Here is a 17,548-nt window from a genome sequence, read left to right as displayed (position 1 = left end):
TACCTTTGAGCCTGATCAGTTTTTCAACCATCCTAACTTGGATACAATAATATTGTGAGAGACAGCGTTGAAAGCATGGCTAAAGTAATCATAAAAGATGTTTGCTGCTCTCCCCTCACCCACAAAACCAGGTGTTTTACTAGACGCACATCAGCCTGCTCAGGCATGATGTATTCCTCATAAAAATAACACCAACAAGCTGGTCACAGTGACTAAGGAATACCTTATTAGAATATAAAGCAGAATACAGCTAATGGGAATATGAAAAAAGCCCCTTGCCTCTACTTGGCAACAGTAAAGCCTCCAATGGTGTAGCAGGTCCAACCGCAGGCACCGCATTTCAAGATATGTGAGACAAATAAAAGAGGTCTAGACTAAAGCCAGGCTGCTGACTGCAAAGGAACGCTGCTTTCCAGAAGAGACTACAAGCACAGATGGAGGACCATATAGCAGCATCTACTAGTAAGTAAAAGGTTGATGCACAGAGAGAAATGAAGAATTATTTTCTCCATTATTATAATGGACAGTACAAGTGACGAAGACTAAAGAATGTACTGGAGAAGACTAAAACCATTTTCTAATGAGAAAACAGTGTAATGTCACGAGACCTGAACAATCTTCATGCCTGAAGCCTGAACAAACATTTGCCAAAATCAAATACAGTTGATTTGATCATGTTGGATCAATAGAATAGACTTATTACCTGGGTTCTAAGACATCCTTTATAAAAAGAAGTTACACTTCAAAATTACTTAGTAATCACTTTAAGAATTTTAGAAGAGTGATATAAAAAAAAAGTCGATTCCTTCACAAAGATAATTTTGTTTCAGATAAACTCCAAAACCCCAGCTAAACTGTAAACAGAGACATAGATGTTAAGCCATCAGAACCTACAGTAAATAGAAACTGCTTAGTTCACATTTCACTGGACAGCTCCCTGATTTTTTTAATATATACACATAAAGCTACTTTAAGAGATTCACTACTAAAAATATGTAAAACGTTTAAGTGAAGAAAGTTTTTCTTGGAATAGCTCACCAATAGGAGTGAACAAAGAACGCTCTTTCCAGGGCCTGCCCACCAGGGATACGCCCCAGTCCTTTCCATTTCCATTAGCATCTCCAGTGTCCTGGCCCCACGCCGATGTCTCAGGCTTCCTCTTCCCAGCTGCAGCTGAGTGAACAGATGTCCATTTCTCCTCCCCTACACTAATCTGTGAGGAGATTTTTACAGACTTCTCATTCCAGCTTCCTCCATTTACTGTATGGCTTTCACTCAACCCTGAAGAAACTTAAACACAAGCACAACAAAAGCTTTATACAAAATAAGAACTGGATGAAGAATTAAAATATTACTTACGTACACATATACTTAACAATAAAAAAGAAGTACAAACAAACAGCAGCTTTGCTACACCAGCATGATATAGAAGAGCGGCTGCTCTGTCTCAGCTGATTTTCCAGTTCAGATGATACACACCATCTGTCTACTAACTTGAAGAGTGAGGAAAAACCACCAAACTGCACTCTCCTTCCTCCTTCCTGTGTCCCTTTCTTTATAGGGCTTGTACCTCGGTGAACCAGTGCCTCCAAAAAAAAAAAAAAAAAAAAAAAAAAAGTGGCCACGCTTCCAACACCGCCAGGTAATTTCTCTTACATGGTTATGGTGGTGATTTGTGAAAAGCCCAACGCACTAAATGGAGAATAATATATCATATATTTTATGTTACATTAAGGTAAAAGACCACAAGTCTATCTGCAACAGTCTACCCTGCTGAGGAATTACTATTCGTAGCATGTTTAATGTATACTTTTGAGAGGAATCAGTAGTATGTTGAAAGACCATTATAGTTTTAACTATTTTTAATTTATGTCTCTGTAAAACATAATGGCTAATGGTTACCTGGTGCACCCAGCCTGACCTTCTATATATCACAAATATTTCTCAAAGGGCTCTATATCAAATCCTCTCTCTCTTTATATATGCGATGTGAACAACAGAAAAAGTTCTGATTTACAAGCGATTAAGAAATGTCTGCATATTGCAAGTGTAACACTTAAACAATCAGCCCAAACATGATGAACAATTAAGTCAATATTATCCGCCAACAAAAACTACAGACCAGATATTTCATTTCTCAAATGAACTCACAGCTCAGGCAGCATGAACACGCCATACTCAAGGCAGCCTTGGGTGAGCTATGCCTAGATTTTCTTAGACAAATCACTTCCAAACACAAATATCTCTAAAGTTATCATTGCTGTGCCTAAAAACCACTGCCCTTTCTCTACACAATTCCACAGCACTAGTATTGTTTGTGGAAGTCAATGTCCTCTAATAGTAACAGGACATATTGGAGGAAGGCAACAACAAAAAGCAAAGAAACAGAAACTAAAGTACAGATGGTAGGAAAACTCTCTTGCAACCTTGCAAAAAGACAACTGAAGTCCCAAAGCAGGGGCTTGATTATTCTGTGTTTATCATAAAACTCTCCCATCACAAACAGTTAGCTTCTATACAACCATCAAGCTTTAAGAGATTCACAGAGAATTCAAGACTGTAAGGGAATCTCTGGAAGTCACCCAGTTCCACCTTCTGCTCAAAGCACAGTTAACTTCAAGATTACACAACTTTATTCGAGTTCCGGAAATCATAAAGGCTGACAGTTCAAAGCACCTCTGGGCAATCTTATGAAGAGCTTTTTTTTGTTGTTGTTTTTTTTTACCTCATGGCCAGTCAGAATTTCCCTTACTGAAATTTGATTATTGCCTCCTGCTCTCCCATTCCGCTTCTCTGAAGAATACAGCTCCTTCTTTCTGTGCTATGCTCCAGGAAGTTTGCATATTAAGTAAAGCTCTCAAGAACTAGCAGAAAGTCATTCACTTTCTGGACCTGGGTGCTTTTAATGAATCATTAATGACTCCTGGAGAAACTGGCAGCTCATCACTTGGACAGCCATGCTCTTCGCTGCGTAAAGTACTGGCTGGATGGCCAGGTCTGAACAGTCGTGGTCAACACAGTCAAATCCAGTTGGCAGTCAGTCATGAGTGGTGTTCCCCAAGGTGCAGTATTTGGGCCAGTTCTGTTTGATCTCTTTATCAATCATCTGGACAAGGGGATTGAGTGCACTCTCAGTAAGTTTGCAGACCAAACCACGTTGGGTGGGAGTGTTAGTCTGCTCAAGGATAGGAAGGCCATACGGAGGAATCTGGACCAATGGGCTGAGGCCAGTTGTAGGAGGTTCAAGAACACCAAGTGCAGCATCCTGCACTTGGGTCACAGGAACCCAGGCAGCACTACAGGCTTGGGGACGAGTGCCTGGAAAGCCACCCAGTGGAAAAGGATCTGGGGGTGCTGACTGACAGCCTGCTGAATACTAGCCAGCAGTGTGCTCAGGTGGCCAAAATGGCCAATAGCATCCTGGCTTGTATCGAGAAGAATGCAGCCAGCAGAACGAGGGAAGTGATCGCCCCCTTGTACTCAGAGTTGGTGAAAGCCCACCTCTAATACTGTGTTCAGTTTTGGGCCCCCCACTACAAGAAAGACATTGAGGTGCTGGAGAGAGTTCAAAGAAGGGCAACAAAGCTGGTGAGGGGTCTGGAGCACAAGTCTGATGAGGAGCAGCTGAGGGAACTGGGGCTGTTCAGCCTGGAGAAAAGGAGGCTGAGGGGAGACCTTATTGCTGTCTACAGCTACCTGAAAGGAGGTTGTAGCATGGAGGGTGTTGGTCTCTTCTCCCAAGTAGCAAGCGATAGGACGAGAGCAAATGGCCTCAAGTTGCACCAGGGGAGGTTCAGATTGTGTTAGGCTAATGGTTGGACTCAACGATCTTGAGGGTCTCTTCCAACCAAAAGGATTCTATGATTCTATTTGTTGCCTTGCTTCATTGCACCAACTCCCTTTCATTAAAGCAAGACCACTAAGGTTGGCTATGGGTAAGAAAACAACATCTCGACTTTATAATGCCAGACTAATTCACTTCAATTATTACTACAGCAGTATCTCTTAATAAGGAAACTGCTAAGATTCACTTGTCAATCACAGTCTAAAAAAAGCCAAATATTTAAACAATTACGTGTATGACATATATAGTGTCATACCTATTTATTTAGAAGTATACATTTATGTTTACGTACTTTTAAAATAAATGTATTTAAAGTATGTCTTTCAAAGAACCAATTAACTCTTGTATACAATCTGAAACAAGTGCAAACTTTACAATTATCAGGACTGGTATCTTTGAGCAAATAATCAATTCTTTAACACAAAAAAGCAAGTAAGTTTGAAAAGCTAGCATAAAGAACTTTGAAGTGGAGCTCAAGAATAAGTTTCATTGCTCTGCAAGTAACAATTTGTATAATAGGTAATCTGGATGAAAATTCTAGATACCAAATCCCTTCTCTACATATATCAGTGCAGCGGTGTGCTCCCCCTGACCCCCGCTCTGACCTTTTTCTGTAACCTTGCTCAAGCGATAACAACCAATGGTGGTTGCAATGAATATATCTGCCTCAAAGTGGATTCATGGGAGACCGATAACACCACAATAGTCAAGGGCTATTTCATGGTAACACACCCACCCAGCCACAGCACTGGTCAATGTCCAACTCAAGCCACATTTGGAAGAAGGTAACATCTGCAGTCAGTACCCAAATATGACTGAGTCAATCATCTTACTCCATAAATAGTGGACATCCCAGAGCTCTTTGGGCTCTCCTGCACAGCAGTGGCCTGCACGCCATGACTTCCCCTTGAGTAGGGACGCCTCTCAAGGTTACTCCTCAAGGCTGAGAGATTCCTTGCTGCAACAGATCCTTGTTGACTAATAGCATGCTAAACTTTGAAATTGCAGATAAACAATGTAAAGGATTGATTGCTCATATGTAATCCCTCATATGTAAACTGTTGACTGAATCTAAGTCTGGATCCAGCTGCACCTAGACTCCTCTCTGAGGAGTTTAGAAAGCAAAGGAGAACATTCTGAACCTCATGACTCAACAGGAGGGTCTCCCTGACAGTTTTGTTCAGTAAATAACAAGGTGTACCTTGCCATCGAATCTTATTAAACCACTGTGGCATTTATCATTGAACTTCATTACCTCACTGTTTTATATCAATAAAGTTTATTGTTGCTTCTCTTTTACGAGTGAAGTGCATCCCTCTCACACCCTCTGTGACAATCAGACTGTTTTCAACCTGTAAGTAGTAACTGCAACTTAGAAGTATAACATTTGCATAGCCAAAAAAGCCAGCTGCATAATAAAGTTCCAGATCAGTGACTGCACAAAATCCTGCAGTAACAATTTCTGTTTTCAGTTCTGTAAAACACTTTTCCAGTTAATTAGGATGCCTAATAATGAAAGTGTTTTACCTTGTGGAATTGATGACTCCCCCTTTGCAGGTTTCGAGCTGCTAACTTGAGCATTCAGAAGTGCATCTCCTGATTAAAAAGAAATAGGGAATAGAGTTAGAATAAGTTTTTTCAAATAGCAACACCTCTAAAAATCTTGGTATTTTAAATATCTAATAGTTAAATTAATATTTAAAAATAAAGAGTATCCATTCCTGATATTTTAAGAAAAAAACACCATCAATACATCGAAGCAAATTAAGACATTTCCAGAAAACTTAAGAATAAAATTTAAATGCTCTAGTTTTTATTATTTGTGTTTGTTTGGTAAACAGCATGAACTCAAAATTTATTTAGGGCCTATAAACCAAGTAACCGCTGATTTCAAAGAACTCTAGCTAGTTTGCCCCCAAATAGCAAGCAGAAATCTAAAGCAGAGGCAGCTCTAAGTACTTCAGAAATGCATAACAATTTATAATCTCCACCTTACCATGAAAGCACTAGATATGGCTGAATTACTTTCAGGTTAGTGTGATACAAGATGATACGCTAGCCACAGAGTATACAGACATTTGGAATTACCATTGCTTGAAGCTGTGTGTAAACAGACAGAAAAAATAAAACAGGAACCAACCGATCTAGGCCTCATGGATAAGAACCATGCACTCAGTCAAGATGCAAACAAGTGTCAATAAAGCAAGCAAATGTCAATGTATTGTTACAAGGTACCAGGTAGTTGCTAGGCTTGGTCTTTTTGCCATTTTGGCAGAACATCAAGTGTATCAGTAGGTTAAAAATGTGTCAGAAAGCTAAACTGTTTCTGTCTTCAGATTCTTTTAGCTTCTTAAACCCTTTCTCAGTTGCAGCCAAATATGAATTCCTGTGCCTACACACAGTTTGAACCAGCCCATGCAACTTTTCTCTTAAACAGTAGCAGCCATAGAAGCTGAAGCCTACATTTCCTTATTGAATCTCTAGCAATAATAATTGATTACTAAATCTCAGCCAGATATGCCTCACCATTATGAAGAGCTTTAGCACAGGTACTACTAAATCAATGTTGGAAAAAAATGTCTACATGTTAAGCAGTGAATGATCTGTAAAGAGAACTCATGGGCATAACCTTCCCATCAAGGAAGTCTTCAAAAAGTTAAGGAGTTGGTGTTGCCTGCAGTAGTGCTGAGGGTGCCTTGGAAGTTTCCAGAAACAAAGGGCAGAGTCAGCAGAGCACAAGTAAAGGAATGGGGACATATGCCTACGCAGCTGTGCAGCTATTAACAGAGCAGCAGCATGAAGGCCAGCATCTCAGCCATTTACTCCAGAAGATTCTCTCTTGAGCTCCTTCAAAAGCATGGCTCAAAAAAAAAGGGGAATTTTACACAAAAGTACCTTTACATGGCTTGAAATATTCTCCTGAAGAATTAAACCTCCAAAGATACCTAGCATACATCCAAAACAGAGTAACTATTTAAGCATTCAAGCAAAGTTATCTTTCTAGAACACGTTCATAGACCCATCTACCATCATACCTTTATTTTTTCTGAGAACAACCGGAAGCGATGGTGTAGGCATCAGCTGTTCAATGGATGCAGTAACCGTATTTTCCACCCCTTGGAGATTTGATTCTCCTGAGCCACTGTCAGTCAGCACCTTGTCTCGCTTACGCTGCTGTCGCTTCTCTCTGTTACTGATTTTTGTTTCCCAGGCTCCTAAAACATCCCCCAAATGAAAACATCACTAAGTGAGTCAGAGAGCAGAACGGAAAGAGTTTTAGCTTGTTTCATATTGAGTTGAAGTCTGACTACAGGCTCAGCTTAAAAATCAGACATGGAAGTCAACTTCAACATTAGTTTGAAAACACAAATAACTGGCCAAAGGTAAGTTTTTCTGGATTCAATGCAGTAATACTTCCCTTCACAGAGCAAAACATGTACAACATGAGGACCTTACTATTCCTGACTTTTCTCAGTTTTTCTAACTTTAAAAAAAAAACCCAACCAGTTGATTTTATTAAAGATCAGATTGTTGTTTTAAAGATCAGATTTCCAGATATAACATGCGATTGTGAAATTATGACAAAGTGAGTTTCTTGTTTTTCTTTATGAAGCACAAAGTAAATCTTAAACAACATTTAAGCCAAAATATGTCTAATTGCATCTTTCTTGTGTTTGTGTTCAGTACCTTCATCAACTTCCTTTCCATCTAGACGTGATGTATCCTGAATTGTTTTAGCATCTCCCTTTGACTTCTTTTTTTTCTTTGACTAGAATAAAAAAAAAAGACATCTTTAATTATTAATTAGTGATCACATGTCATAGTGATTTAGAATTCCCCCACATTGAAATACAAGAGTAAATTTAAGACAGATTTTCCTGAACAACCTTCTGCATGGGCAGTTCCTTGAAAGGAGTACTAAACAATACTAATTCATAATCGTAAGTTAAGACTATTGAAGTAGCATGAAAGGCTTATGTACTACACAAATAGCAGGTGAAGGGAACGATTACTCATGCCACACAACACAAAGCCTGGTGGAAGCAGCTATGCTGATGGCATCACAGTCACAGAGGAATATCAACTGTTTGGCAGGCAGACCCCACTCTGGCATAATTTGTTTTGCTTAGAAGTAAGTATAAAGTTATACATGGAGAAATAAAGAATGCCAGTGAATTTAAAAAAAAAAAAAAGCAGGTAAGAAAATTCTAGCTTGGAAAATGACTTCAAAACAGAAACTGTGATTAGAGTCAACAAAATAGATACACGGGGTGGTGTTTGTTTTTTTTTGTTTTGTTTTGGTTTTTGTTTGTTTGTTTGTTTTTGTGGTTTTTTGTGTGCATGTTTTTGTTTTCCTTTTTTTTTCCTCCCTCGGGTTTTACCAGTTGTGGCTTCTTGACTATACAAGCAGAAATAAATCAAGAGAAACACAGACAACTTCATCTGCAAGCAGTTTTGGTGCAGCGGGTAGCAATATAAAGTGCTAAAAAGATAATATAGAGGAAAAAGAAAAGATGAAAAATGACCTAAGATACTGGGCAAGTATACTGCAGAAAGCTTTGGAGTATAATCTTTTGATAAGCTAAAGAGATGGCAAATTGACTCTTTCTTAGAAAGCAAATACAGTACTGAAAAAGCTTTTAAATCTAGTGAAGAAAGGTGTAAGAACTACCAGACAAACCTGAATAAAAAACCACAGACTCTTTAACAAAAGATGGTTATCCACTCAAATGTTATAAGGGGAAACTATTCACTGATTCACTGTCTCTGGAATATTTGAATAAGGATATTCTAACAACGCGAGATGTCTTTCTGGAATACATGCCTTGAGAGGCTTAATTAAATAATTAGATCCCTGTAAAGTTACCTGTAGTTCAAAGAAAAGTTCTTGGGTATGTTTTTAATTTAAGTGTAACAAGCAACTCTTGAGACAATCATGCTTTGCCCGGGGGTCCCCAAAGTGATACAAAACCATAATCATTTGAGTAAGCATCCATATCCAGGTAGTGGTACTGATTTCTTGGAGCTGCAACTTCAACTTAGCATTTTAAAATTCAGATCACTACATTCGCAATTTTAAGGAGACCTTGACTTCAGCATTTAAACACCTTACCTACTAGGAAATCTGCTTGAGACAAAGTGAAAGTTGAGAAGAAAAATACAGCTATTTCTTCAGGACCAAATTTGATTATGTTCTTGAAAAAAATAAAACAAACCGCAAAGCCAATCTGATAGGTGACACATGGAGATGAGAAAGAAGTGCATGGCACGAAATGTTAAGGCAAACCCATTTCACAAAAAAAACCCCTTTCTATTTGCCAATGTTAAAAATATTTAGAGCCCTATAGCTCTAAATGATACAGGATACAGTCCTTTAGCCAACATACCAACTGCAAAAGAAGTTATTATAGGATAGTCAAGTAAGTTAATTAAAGCTTGAATGAGCTACATGAATTACAATAATCAACTACTGCTTTTTGCCTGTTTATGCATAATCATTTATTTTTCCTATACTCCTCAGTATAATTAGAACAAATGCATTTAGTTAGAGAAAATAAATCAGAAATCCATGAGAGTACGAAAATTTCATGCACAATGTTAGCAAAAGAACCAAACCAAAATTATTGTCAAACATCTATCATAAATAATCCATGTTGCCTAGAAGTGATAGCATCTGTGAAAAGGCTAGAAGATATTAGTCTTCATAGTGCAAAAAATAGCATTGCCATTAGTATGGTTACCTTTTAGATGAAGCTATAGACCAAGTTTTAAAAATATGTTTTTAATGTAGCCATTCAATTTGCACAACAAAAAGCTCACACCAGTCTTCAAAGCCCATATTTGTCATCAGAAATTAAGAACTCTAATCACTAATGGATACATCTGACAACAGAAATAAGCAGGCACATGGTCTTAATCCTTTGAATAGCAGTCCCCCAATTGTTAGATCATCTACAAGCCACTTAACAATACTATCATTACGTTGCATCTCCATGGAAGCCAGCAAAGATGAAACACAAACTTTATTTCTGGAGGCTTAACATTTTCAGCTGGTGAACAGAGATATCAGTGTTTAGTGGGGAGGAGGGTTTGCTGGATGTAAACATTCCATGGTAAGGCATGGTCTCAGAAGTTAAGAAAATACTACTTCAGCTCTTTCCAACACCAGGTTAGACTAGTACTCTTCATAGTAAGAAATATGCCTCCTTACTCATGTAATAGGATTTCAAATCACAAATAGAGTTATTAGATATTGAAATAACATGCACTAAACTTTGACTTTGTCATTTCATATCCATAACTGACCTTTTCATTCTTCTTTTCCGTGTCCACAGGTTGCTTTATATTTTCTTTACGGACAGTTTGTATTACTTCATCCTCAGACACATCAAGGAAAGACCGTCCATTAGGCTGTGTAAACAGTGTGAATAATAAAACAATTTGAGAAAGCAGATGAAGCAAAGCTCAAATTACACTTATACTGAAATGGAACTATTTGTTGACTGAAAAATGCTCAGAAAATTATTAAATACAGCAGACAGAATCACAGATTGGTGTTTAAAATATCTACCGCAATTCTACATTTAGCAAACATAGAAATAAGAAAGAAAACATGTCTCCCCATTCCATCTCAATTCTACTCAACACAGGAATTGCTTCTCAAAAGGTAAATTTCTGAAAGTCACCAGCTTTCAGAACAGCCACAGTTCTCTGTAGCTGTCCTGAAAACTGGCTTAGAACAGCTACAAGTTGCATGTGCCATAACTTATCTAATTAAATGAACACCTTTACCATTTTGTAGCAGTCACGCAACAGGTTGAAGTTTAAAATCATTTCTACCTTGACCAAATTTCTACATATGCATAACCCTCACAGCTAATTTCCTTCACAAGTTAAACTTCCCAGGAGAGCAGAAATTAGAAGTCGAACATGAAGCGTGACTAAGCATGACATCCCATTGTTCTTTTCAGACAGACTTGATTACAGTTGTTACATTAGTCTACCATTTTCCTCTAACATAATAAAGGAAAGAAAATTAGCATGTTATTATTTAACATATAAAGTTAGAACTCCGGACAGTCATTAAACTAGTCTTATCATCACTTTGATAGCAAAGGCATACACCTTAGGCTATATATTCCCTATGCAAAAATGTAATAATTTTTAAAGTCATGTTTATTGTTAACAAAAAGCTATGACTGAAATTACTGTGCTTAGCTGCAGATGGAAATAAGCAAAGCATTATACTACCACTGCCATTAATTTCACTGAGTGAAAAACAATTATCAATAGTAGTAACTGAGTCTGCACAAGTTTCATATTGATTCACATTCATAACAATTCAGATAAAGACTGAAAATTAAATAAGACATTAAGCATAAATAACTGCTTCATACTTGTTTTAATTTCTGCAATTGCTTTTTAAATAAACACTAGATTTACTTTTGTTATTAAAAAAGCTATTTAACTCTGCATCACATGCACCTGATTGCTTTAAACAAAGGCCATATTACAACTTAGTGTGACCTGTTCCTTCGAATATCAGATCTGATCCTCAATTTAACTGGTACAGGTATTTAAGTCTTGCCATGTTATATTATGCTTACAAACCACCCTTGGCATGCTTTCACCAGTGCATAACATAATATTGCTTACCGTAGTTAACCAGCATGCCAGCTTATTTTGTAACTATTAATAGAAATTGAAAGATCAGGTCACCTAACCCCTCTTCTCTTGCAACAACCAGCTTCATATCCAAAATGCAGTACAATTCCCTCAGCATACTGAAAATGAAGTATATTTTACATATCTGTGTCTCAAAACACTCTAAAAGTTCCTCTCAAACCTCACAGTACTCGATTCCACAGACATACCAAAGACCTAATATACAACCTTGAAAATAACCCGTTGGCAAAAATCAGTTCATGAACCTCCCTCTTTTCTCCAGATTTTGCACAGCCATGTTATTAGTGGTGTGATGCCTTTCAATTCACATCAGTACCCGTGATGTTCAAGGTCTTAACCTGGAAAAAGAATCACTATTTCTAAGTTACGTAGCAGAAGAGTTAGGTAAAGGATTTGCTGCATGTAGTATTGAACTTGTGTCAAAAATGTTTACAACCAACTAACTTCTTCAATTCTATACCTTGCTTTGCTTCTTTGCTATTACATACATACCCTAAATTGAAAAACACTTTTTTATCCCTCTCAAAAATCGAATAGATAAAAGTTTTTAATCTTTAATTAAAAAAAAAATTCAGCTATTTCTCTGAAGTAATAAACTAAATCATATCCACTAAGAACCCTCTGGAAAAAGTCATCCACATGACTGTTTAAAATGCTGTCTGATCATCTGATCATATAAAGAACAACCATTAGAAATACATTTCAAAAACTGTTACTTTGATGTATTTCTCCCTCAACATATCCCTGAATTGTTAATAGTCTCCTTTTTAGGGGAAGCTTTCCACATTTATTTTCTGCCCACAGATGAATCATAGAATTTTAACCAAAATTCATGTGATCATTTTTGGACATACCAAAGATAGTAACAGAAGCGGGAAAGAAAAAAAGCTTTCCTATAGTATTCAGAAATGTTTATTTTAAAAGATAACTACAGCCAAAAAGATTAAGCTAAATGTTTATGGTAAGATATTAAGCATCCACAATATTAATTCACTTGAATTGTGCAATTTATTATATGCCATCTTTTTTTCCTTATCCTAAAAGCTATAGGGAAGATGTAACAAGGCAGAAATACTCCTGTCAATAACACTACTGATTTCTGAACACATCTTGCTTGCTGACCTTAAAATCCTCATATTTAAATAAACCTTTTTCATGTACATTTAAGAGCATTAAGATAATCCAAAAGTAGACTAAAGGTTTTGCTAAGACTGCTAAAATGAAAAATATTGTTCTTTAAATGCAGTACAGTGCAATGGATAACTCAGTTTCACACTTCAAATGGCAGTAATGAAATAGCTACATTATTTGAGTCTTAGAAGGCTATATTTGCCAAAGTCCTTAGTTTCATATTATAAAGATATGCCTATTTAGAATATCTTTGGCCAACGAAAGAATCTGTTTACCCATATTATTTTCTGTAAGCTTCTTTTAAGGAAGAAATTAAGCAATTTTTTCTCTGAGCACTGGAGAATTCTACAGCCCTACTTCTGCAATTTAACAATTAATACATACACAAAACCAACACATGTGAGTATCAGTTGAAAGTATGAAAAAGTCTTTATGCAGTCTATTTCAAAGTGCAATAAGCATAAACCAGTCATAGCCTGAAAAGTTATTTCAAGCAGATCAAGTAGGAAACTCTCTCAAATGAATGCAAATGCTTTTACTAAAATGTGTAGCATTTACTGTCCAGGTGTACTTCAAACAATAGGAAGTGCACAGTCAATTTGTTATTTTCTGCATCTACAGACAGATGGTATGAATGGCTTTCTACAGCTATAGCAGAGTACAGACGATGGTTACTCTCAAGTTTCTAGGGTATTTTGCAGATTGTACAGAACTCATGTATGAACAGTTTCACCTTCTTCTACTGAAAGTTTAAAAAGTACAAGAGAGGCACAGCAGTCATTCAAAAGGGAAAGGAATTAAAATTAGAGATCAAGAGATTTTTTGAAAGAAAAAAATTTTAACAGGGGCCAAAAAATTCTCTGACAGGAGACAAAGAGCTCTGCCCCTGCCAGGAGCTAAAAACCAAACGAAACCAACCAAACAAAAAAGTAAAGAGAGAAAGGGGCTTCAGGTTTACTGCAGAGAATCTAAAGTACCATGATACTACCTTGCTCCAAACAGCTGGAAAAAGCCAGAATTGGCTCTGTAAAGTAGTGTTAATGAAGCTGAAATGGTTTTGCATTCATTTTTTCCCTTAGTCTGCCCACAGCAAGTAAATAAACAGAATCTCATAGTTGCTACTGTATCCAGTCAACGCAGTGGTATTCAACAAAAATTATTTTACTATAAGTATCAGGTAAGTTGTACCCTACCTATATAAGAACCGAATAAAACCACATGCAAGAAAAAAAGCAATAGTACTCCTCCTCAGAAGGGGTACAGTGAAGAACTTTTCTGATCCTGACTGATGAAGATTTACTCATCACTGCTATACGATGAGCTCGGTAATTCTATATTAAAGTGACCCTACAGCTTTTAATTAGACATCTGTAGTGTGCTCCTAAATGCTACAGAACAGTTGCTCTAAGCTTTCCGAAATGCCCGCAGTGGAAATCTAGACCCTGGCACAGCAAACCCTGTAGTAAATCTACCGATAATAGGCTTACTCTTTTTTCCTTCACGGACCTTAGTATTAGCATCACAGCATACAAAAACAGAAGATGGAAATGACTAGGCAGCAATCAGTAAGATTTTTTGTTGCATCTTTAAATTTCCAATGTCATTTTTAGACTTTTTCATGTGAAAGAAAATATTGGGACATGCTACTACGGGTCTCTATGTATTGGTCTTGGAAAGTGAGCGTGAGACAGGGCTATTAAACTTTGTCACTGGTATAAACTTATTTGCACTACAGCTAATGATTCGGTTTGTGCGTTTTGTTTTTTGGAGAAGGTGTTGTTTTGTTTTGTTGTTTTTTTTTTCACCTCTGCATGGAAATAATGAATACCAAGTACTATAAAAATAAAAATCTTAAGAATACAGAATGACAACTTGACATATGAAAAACTATTTAATGCTTTTGATTATGAAAATACTTGCTCTTACACAGCCTCAACTTGCATTGTTTTGTGCCTGAATAAATGAAACTTGAAACAATGCAAGTATTTATATTCACCAATAAGTCAGTTAGTTAAGTTTTATATAAAATTAATACAAAGTTTACTTTTATGAAGCCCTGCACTACAGATCACTGTCAAGCTAACAGTGTCTCTACCTCTTCACCCTATCTTCTGTTGAGGCATTCATTAATGTCTTCAATGATGACTTGCAAGAGTTTACACTTTGTTTTTATACTGGAGTTTAAAGAAAATAAAACAAGCAAAATCTAAATTATTTCTAGGTTACTCTTTCTTTTCAAGAAGGCATAATAGATCTACTAAATCTCAAAGTATTTTCTGCTCTAGATGACAAAAAAATTTCATCTTTAATATGCCTTCTCCAAAATGGAGATCTAGCTACACTGGAAAGATTCTAAATCACAAAGCTTCCTCTTCTTGGTGCTCAGTGTTCAGCCTCTTGCAACTTCCATAATCAACTTCAGCAGCTCACTGCTCAAAGGCAGGCTGGTGGCATATGCAGGCTTTTTTTTTTTTTTTTTTCTTTTAAGATATTCTAGCCTTAACTTCTCATTAAAGAAAAAAACAAACTTCTCGAGTCTCAATACTGCCACAGACTCAAAGAAAGGTAAAAACCCATTTTCTTTCCTTTTTCCGGTCATAAGGTAAACATTTCAGATTTTACAGAGCAAGATATAATTAAGAGACACAGTTTTAACAGGCAGGGGACATCTGCTGCACTTTCATTCCTATAAGCCATTTGGACATAAATAGGATTACAAAGATACTAAGAATATAAAAGCTATAGAAGCAATTCCTTCAAGCCCCAAAACTATGATAACTGGAAGCTTGAAAGGGACAGTTGATAATTTCTGCATTCTACTAATTTTCTCATGAAGTGCACACATACTGTCAAAGATGGAAGGTTCCCACAGCACATACTAAGGATTAAAAAAACAAAACCAAAAAAAGAACAGGAACGATCTCTTTTTAAGGGGCTGCTAAGACAGATTTCCTTATTAAAGGAGATGATCCTTACTGTAACAACTAAATCAGACATATTCTTACTGAGGCAAGCTCACCACAAGACTGATGTTAACATCTTCTGTCGAAACGACAGTGCAAAAAGTCTTACTCAAGTTTGAATCATCATAGCATTTATGGGCCTTACAATGCCATTTCAAATAGCCTGTACCTGCCTGACTGTAACTTCTGGCTTGAAAACCCAAGCCATACTAAGGTCTCCACTACTGGTTCCTAACCTTTCAAGTATTCCATTACTAATAATTAAAAAAAAATAATGCTTTCATATAGTTGTTTGCACTTCAAAGCTTATAAAAAGAAACAAGCGTTTTCATCACCCAGGATTATTAACGTGTAACGTCCGCGTGTGCACGCTGCTCCTCCAGGTTTTCGAAACAGCCGAGTAACCCAGACGACACCAGAGAGCTCCAGCCAGCCAGGACCCCCCATCCCTTCCACAGGCACACACCGCCCAGGTGAATCGCACGGCGGCAGCTCTATAGCCTCCCGACTCTGCGGGCGGTCCTCCCCCTTCTCACCGGTGCCTAACCAACCTGCAAGCGTTTCACCGAGCAGGGGGCACCGGGGACAAGGCCTGGGGAGGGGCGGCCGCGCTCGGGGCCGCTCGCCACACGCGACCTCCCCCCCACCCGCCCCTTTCGGCAGGCGACTCGCCGCGGCAAACCCGGCCGCCGCCGTCCCCATCCCGCCGCTGTCAATGACCCTTTCATTCCCCCTCGCCCGCCCCGCCGCGTCCTCGCTCCTTCCCTCCCCAGCGGCGCGGCCCTCGCAGCCCCCTCACCCGCGCCGTTTTCTCCGGAAGCTTCTTCTTGTTTCGCTTCTTTTGCTCGTCGCCTTTCAGGTGCAGCTGCCCGGGGCCCGGGCCCGCCGCCTTACCCTGGCCGCCGCCGGCTGTCAGGCCCGCGCCGACCGCCTCGTCGCCCTTCCGCTCCGCTGCGCCCCGCGCTGGCTTCTTACGGAGGCCGCCTCCGCAGGCCACGGCCAGCAGCAGCCCCAGCAGCGCCAGCCCCAGCGCGGCCGGCACCACCAGGGCGAGCCAGGTGGGCAGGCCCTGCGGGTCGAGGCCCAGCTCGAGGCCCAGCTCGGCACGCAGCAGGCCCAGGCCGCCCGACAGGACGTCCCGCACCCGGGCCGCCGCCTCCTCGGCCTGCTGGGCCGCTGTCTCCTGCCAGCTCCCCGCAGCCATCGCGGCCCCCTGCCCCGCAGAGGCCCAAACCGGGCGGGGCGGCGAGAGAGCGCTCAGGCCGAGCGCATCGCGGCCTCAGGAGAGCCGCGCTCGCCTGCCCGAGCCCGAGCCGCCGGGGGTGTGGTGGGGAGGACGGGACACGAGCGCAGGCTCGGCGGGACGCGGCTGCCTCAGCCCCGGAGGCGCCCGGGTCTCCTCCTCTTCCTCCTCTCCGCCTCGCGCGCAACGTCACCGCCCCGCCGAGCGCCCGCCGCTGCCGCAGCGCGCCGCCGTCAGCGCCGCGCGCGGGGCGGAGGGTGACGCCTGACAGGCGGGAGCGGAGCTCCCCGCCCCCTCAGCGGCCGCGGGGCGCCCTCCTCCTCCTGCCGCGCCCCGCCCTGCCCAGGGCGGTGCCGGCGGCGGGGGCGGTGCGGGGAGCAACCTCGACGTGGCACCCAGCGAGCGCGGCGGGGGCGGGCGGAGGCCGGGGGACCGCGTTGGCCCTGCGGCTGGGGCGGGAGACCCCGCGGCGCTTCACACGGGGTCGGGGCGGGCGGCTGCGCTGGGGGTTAGCGGGTTGAGGTGGTTGCTTGTCGGGCTCTGCCGCCCCTTTGGCCGGCCTGGCTCGTTCTCCTGCGGGCACCCCACCCCAGACACACGTCCCTGCTGCGGTGCGCGCCGCTCCCGTCCGGCTGGCGCGGTGCTGAGGCGGCGAGTGAGGAGCGGCCTCGGCGTGGTGTC

General features: G+C 40.4%; 1 protein-coding gene across 1 annotated transcript in view; it reads right to left on the bottom strand.

Moving 5' to 3' along the window:
- Positions 1–17,078, bottom strand: part of MTDH (metadherin) — a 32,013-nt gene extending 14,935 nt beyond the window's left edge. Inside the window, exons 1-6 of the mRNA XM_065629279.1 lie at positions 16,424–17,078; positions 10,151–10,255; positions 7,532–7,613; positions 6,880–7,059; positions 5,372–5,440; positions 1,039–1,290 (exon numbers count right to left, since the gene is read on the bottom strand). Of these exons, the coding sequence (XP_065485351.1) occupies positions 1,039–1,290; positions 5,372–5,440; positions 6,880–7,059; positions 7,532–7,613; positions 10,151–10,255; positions 16,424–16,828 (1,093 nt within the window). The 5' untranslated portion in view covers positions 16,829–17,078. The remainder of the gene's footprint in view (positions 1–1,038; positions 1,291–5,371; positions 5,441–6,879; positions 7,060–7,531; positions 7,614–10,150; positions 10,256–16,423) is intronic.
- Between the last annotated feature and the right edge of the window lie 470 nt (positions 17,079–17,548).

This window comes from Caloenas nicobarica, chromosome 2 (assembly GCF_036013445.1).
Source record: "Caloenas nicobarica isolate bCalNic1 chromosome 2, bCalNic1.hap1, whole genome shotgun sequence".
Classification (NCBI taxonomy): domain Eukaryota; kingdom Metazoa; phylum Chordata; class Aves; order Columbiformes; family Columbidae; genus Caloenas; species Caloenas nicobarica.
Note: the sequence above shows the minus strand (reverse complement) of the source record. Positions and strands in the feature narration are given on the sequence as shown.